The sequence below is a fragment of the Frankliniella occidentalis genome, unplaced genomic scaffold (assembly GCF_000697945.3).
Source record: "Frankliniella occidentalis isolate FOCC.00 unplaced genomic scaffold, Focc_3.1 Scaffold115, whole genome shotgun sequence".
NCBI lineage: Eukaryota > Metazoa > Arthropoda > Insecta > Thysanoptera > Thripidae > Frankliniella > Frankliniella occidentalis.
The window spans coordinates 329,905-334,837 of NW_026267243.1; the positions used below are offsets into that span (position 1 = coordinate 329,905).

General features: G+C 43.7%; 2 protein-coding genes across 2 annotated transcripts in view; both read left to right on the forward strand.

The window, feature by feature from the left end:
- The first annotated feature begins 968 nt into the window (after positions 1 to 968).
- Positions 969 to 3,523, forward strand: LOC113207295 (uncharacterized). Its single transcript, XM_026423803.2, has 6 exons — positions 969 to 1,451; positions 1,612 to 1,811; positions 1,895 to 2,097; positions 2,181 to 2,397; positions 2,484 to 2,844; positions 2,924 to 3,523. Exons 1-6 carry the CDS (start codon positions 1,398 to 1,400, stop codon positions 3,290 to 3,292), a joined length of 1,404 nt encoding a protein of 467 aa, XP_026279588.1. The 5' UTR covers positions 969 to 1,397; the 3' UTR covers positions 3,293 to 3,523.
- Positions 3,524 to 3,629: 106 nt separating this feature from the next.
- Positions 3,630 to 4,933, forward strand: part of LOC113207288 (TBC1 domain family member 31) — a 13,556-nt gene continuing 12,252 nt past the window's right edge. Inside the window, exons 1-4 of the mRNA XM_026423788.2 lie at positions 3,630 to 3,964; positions 4,057 to 4,209; positions 4,286 to 4,398; positions 4,667 to 4,845. Coding sequence (XP_026279573.2) covers positions 3,891 to 3,964; positions 4,057 to 4,209; positions 4,286 to 4,398; positions 4,667 to 4,845 — 519 coding nt within the window. The 5' untranslated portion in view covers positions 3,630 to 3,890. The remainder of the gene's footprint in view (positions 3,965 to 4,056; positions 4,210 to 4,285; positions 4,399 to 4,666; positions 4,846 to 4,933) is intronic.

The following is a 4,933-nucleotide window of genomic DNA, read 5'->3' on the forward strand; positions in this document are numbered from 1 at the left end:
GTCAGGTTGCACGCCTCGGCCGTGAGCAGAGTGAGGGCCTGGACGACCTGCTCGCCCCGGCAGAGATCCTGCAGGTCCTCTAGCCGGTCTGCCGCATGCCGCAGCACGCCCTGCAGGTGGCGCTGCAGTGCTCTCTTGTTGGGCTGGACGTCGTGCTCGTGCTCGCCCCCCCCAGCACGCGGGCGCGGCAGCCGCACGGCACTCCGAGCACCATCCGCGGTGGGCCCGCCGTGTCGCAAGCACCTGTATTGAGTACCCATGCCACAACCACGGGCTACACTGACTCAACACGGATCGTCCAGAAAGTACATCCGTTTTTCTCAGATTAATTCGGCAATTTGCGGGAGCTCGGCGCCTGCGACATTCCGGGTGGGCCACCCCGCAGTACACGCATGCATCGCAGGCGATATGTTGCCTACGTGCAAGGCGCTATGATAGCCAACAGTGGCGCAACTTAACAGTTTTGCAACGGCGAATGACGGACGTACTTTCTGGAAGAAACCAAGCTGCTCACCTGCTGTTGTTGTCTTGTTGCTCGATCAGTCGCAGGAGGGTGAAGTTATTGGTCGGGCAGAGAGCCCGGGGGAACATTGAAGACCTGGGAATAAGTTTGTAGCGAAGGGTGAGACTACTGTGTCATATAGTATTGTGTTATCGCTCTAGTATATGCCCTGCAGAAACAATATTCCGTTGAGCACACCATCTTTATGAGTGTCCTTTAGAATAAGAGAGAACTGGGGGGAGGGGAACAATAAGCTATTTCAGAGAAATGGGAAAGAAGAACAGCACGAATAACAAGGTGGCCCGTGATTCGTCGCCCGGTTTCCCCCCTCCAACTGAGCGACGAATCACAGGCCTCCTTGTTATTCGTGCTGTTCTTCTCCATTTCTCTGAAATAGCTTATTTAAAGGCATAGGTTAGAGTTACGTGGTGTTTCACATCGACTTACCTGTTCAATTAAAAAGAAAACAAACTCTTCACAAAGCCACATACGTGGTTTGGATTTCCGACGCCACGTGAGCGTTAACGAAGGTAAGAGAACCGACTGACACAGCGGTGTTGTTGTTGAAAAGATAGCTAGCGCAGCGACCTAACGAAATCTTACATTGGCATGTGGGGCGGGGTAGTCACCTTCACCGCGCAAAGTATCTCCAGCAGTCAGGCACTACTCCCTGCCTTTGTTGATTCCACACCGTGTTTTCCTAACTCCGTCCTTTTCGCACTCGTGGGGCTTTGCCAACAGGTGGGACAGAGACGGCATGACTGAAAACTGTGCGAAACATGAACAGCCGCCACCGCCATAACGGTACCGGTGTCCGGTTACAAGCGCTTGGTTTGCATATCAACAACAACTGGAGGATCCTCGTCTGCTGCCGGCTGAAGGCTGAAGGCTGATCATGTCAAGCACCAAGAAGATACATACAGATGACGAGACAATGGAAGCTATTGAGGTACTTTTATCATTGTTAAATGATTGTAATTGTCCTGTTAGCAATATTTATCAACAAGTAGTTTATATCACTTTGCAACGAGTCCATACATGCAATCTGGCATATGCTCCACTTTCACTTCCAAGATTATTCTTAAGTTTTGGTTTTCTTACTTTCACAGGAAGACAAGTGCCTAATCAACAGGCTGCCAGATGAGATCATGGTCCTTTTCTTGAAGAAGATTGACATGGATCATCTGCTAAATGAGGTGCCGAGAGTCTGCAGCAGGTGGAGCAGGCTAGCCCAAGATAAGTATGTTTGGAAGGGAAGGGGCCTGATCTTTGATGAGAAACAGAAGGACAACGAAACATACGTGAAGGAGTAAGTTATTTTGTGTGTATTGTGACTGTATATTTGAATATCCAAAGTTTCAATGACTTATGCTTTAATTGTTTCTAAAATAGCTTTGTCAAAACATTGAATGAGGTGCCCTACCTTAGTTCCTTAAATTTATCTAAAGTTCCCGTGGAAGTTGTTGAGGCTGAAGAGGCCGCCAATGAAGATACATCGTCGTGGCCAACCACTAAAGTTATTAACAAGAAGGCTGGTGCCAACTTTCAACGAAACATAGGATTAGCCTCTCTTTGCTGTAATACTTACTTTGAGGGTATGTCAAGAGCATTATGCAATATTGTAACACATATGAAACAAGTTTACGAAAATGAGAGTAAATGTTTTACTTGTTAATAGGTCTTCTTGATCTTATCATTGCAAACAGAGAAACACTAAGTAGTGTGATGTTACATAATGTGGAGGTTGATAAAGTGGGCTCGTGGGATCAACTCGAAAATGTGAAAATTAAGCTTTCAGAGATAATGAAAGCATTAATAGATCTTCCTTGCCTGAAGCACCTCTCCCTGGAATTCAACGAGATATGGGAGTTTGGTGACATTGAACAGTGGTATGAGTAAGTAATCAATCAAATATTCTTGAACTATAGATATTATAGTTATGTGGATGTGAAATTATGGATCCTTTCCCTTTCTTCATCAGAGAATTGGACCACATAGTTTACTCTTCCCTGCTTCAAATGACTTCCCTGAAGAGCCTGGAGCTTATCCATGCCAAGCCCCTCATAAGGTCTGTACCCTCTCCTCCCCCTGGTTCATGGAAACTCAGTGCGCTAGAAATTGAGGGAGAGAGCTACTTCAACGATGATTTGGCTGCTCTAATGGTGTCTGCTGCCACTAGTACCCTCCAAGTTTTTAGGGCTGGGCACAACGGTGGCTTGAAGACAATGAAGGCCTTGAAACAATGCCAAAACCTTGAGAGTCTTAATCTACCTTGCTTAAAAAATCTTGAACATTTCAAAGACCTCAAGAAGGTTCACTCTCTTGAGTTATATTCGCTGGAGGTATGTGTAGTCACTAAAAGAGACATGCAGTATTGTATTGCATTACACTGGCCTAATTTTATTTTTTGACCATTTTCAGGAGCACTCAAATCCTAATAGTAGGGTTGATGAGCACTTTGTTTCAACAGCACCTCTACTGGGTAATTTGAAGAACTTTACCATCACAGCAACGTCAAATCCAGCAAATTATTGTAATCTAATGCAGGCCCTCATCAACAAATGCAAAGAGGTCCAAAAATTCTCTTTGTTGGAGTTCTATATATTTTTCCAAGAAAGCCCATTTGTTCGACTGGCACCATTGACTGTTAAATCCATTGTGGGTGGAGCCATGCCTAAATTATGCACGTTAGAGATAAAAAGTTACGGATGTGGAGACAGTAAGGCAGTGTGGGAGGAACCATTGAAACAATTGAAAGAAAAACGGCCCGCCTTAACTGTGCTGTTTTGAGTTTTGATCCTTTTCATTTAACACGTTCAGTGCGGCGTGACCCACACCGTGGGTCACAATAACATAGGATTGCCTACCCCCGCCGCACTCAACGTGTTAAAGGAATAAAGTATTTTATGCTTGATGGACCATTAGACTTTTGTGTTATGTATGTTGTGTACTTTTGTATCCTGACTTAATCTCTCTCCTGTCTACAATTTGCAAATAAAGTTGTGTTTTGCGTTCTGTTCATCGAAGTTCATATTTCCTATTTCCCTCTATTTCTGATTTCCTGCCCTCACCTCCCTTACCCCTTACCCCTTACCTCCCTCCCCCTCCTCCCCCTCCTCCCCTTTTCCCTTCCTCCACTACCGGCGGAGAGCGGTAAAACCAAGAAACGATTGTCCTTCAGAATACCGGCAGAACACACTGAACGCAAGAAAATCTTGTACTTAGTGTTTTCAGTGTATCTTTCCCATCAAAATTTGTCTTCTAATTTTGATATCAACTGTCATGTAAAGGATTTATGATGTGAGGTATTTTAAACTGCATGAGTACAGGTTATGGCACCTTGACAGTTTGTTGATGTAAACAAACATACACAAAGCACAAGCACAAGATGAAATCAGCATCAGACTTGCAAACGCCTGTGTTCAAGCAGCGTTATGAAAAGAAGGTCAATCGACAAGATGGGTAAATTGAGTTCTGTGCATATCCTTTCTTTTCCTTCTTCAATTTATTTATACATCATTAACTTATTAAAATTGGTTTCCTCTTGTATATAGCCTTCTTCTTAAAGTTCACCATACAACGCCAGGACCTACCGGAGACATTCGTCGAACTCGTTTCCTGTTGGCATCATTTAGTTCTTGTGATGATTTGCTTGCCCTAGCTGACCACCGTGGGAACTTATTCATTGTAGATCTTGGCAACTGCATGTAAGTGTACCATTCATCCACCTTAAGTAGATGTTTCATTCACCATTTTCAAATATCTCCATCTTTTCCTTGTTAGGTTCTGGCCTTTAGGAAAGGACTTTTCAGTCAGCCTCCTTTCATTTCACCCGCATAAAAAAGCTGAGCTGTTGGTTGGGAGCAAGGAACAAAATTTGCAAATTTTGAATGTGGGTGAGTGGAAATTTCCTCACTTCTTTGTTTCAACTGAAACTTGAAGTTTTCTCTTGATTCAATCACAATATACCTTATCCGCTCTCGGCATATGCATAGGCCATATAAGGACAAAAAGAAAAGAAATCAGCACTAGAACCTTGTTAGAATCTTGTACTTCAACAGCGTGTCAGTTTTAAAACTGGTTCCGGTCCTGATTTCCAGTTTCCCTCTTCAGATGCTGAGAATTGAAAAGGTCTAATAATTCATGTACAATGTTAATTTTCAGAGACCAACCATCAGTTTGGTTCCCTTATTGGACATACTGAACCTCCCACTCAAGTTTCATTTAGCTCTGATGGAAACTTTTGTCTCTCTGTCGCAAGTTGTGAGGGATTCATCTGGGATCTAAGGACCCTCACGCAAGCTCATCGACTGAACTTGCAGCATGGCATGACAATAAAGCAGGTTTGTTAATACCAGTATTAAATCTTCAAAAAGGCACCTGTTTTGCTATTGCTGATGCTTATTTGTCTGAATTTATTTATTTATTTAT

Excerpts from the sequence above, each read along its gene's own strand:
- LOC113207295 (XM_026423803.2), top strand. The coding sequence starts at position 1,398 with ATGTCAAGCACCAAGAAGATACATACAGATGACGAGACAATGGAAGCT. Across the intron at positions 2,398-2,483 it reads GACATTGAACAGTGGTATGA|AGAATTGGACCACATAGTTT; the intron begins GTAAGTAATCAA and ends TTTCTTCATCAG. Across the intron at positions 2,845-2,923 it reads TTGAGTTATATTCGCTGGAG|GAGCACTCAAATCCTAATAG; the intron begins GTATGTGTAGTC and ends GACCATTTTCAG.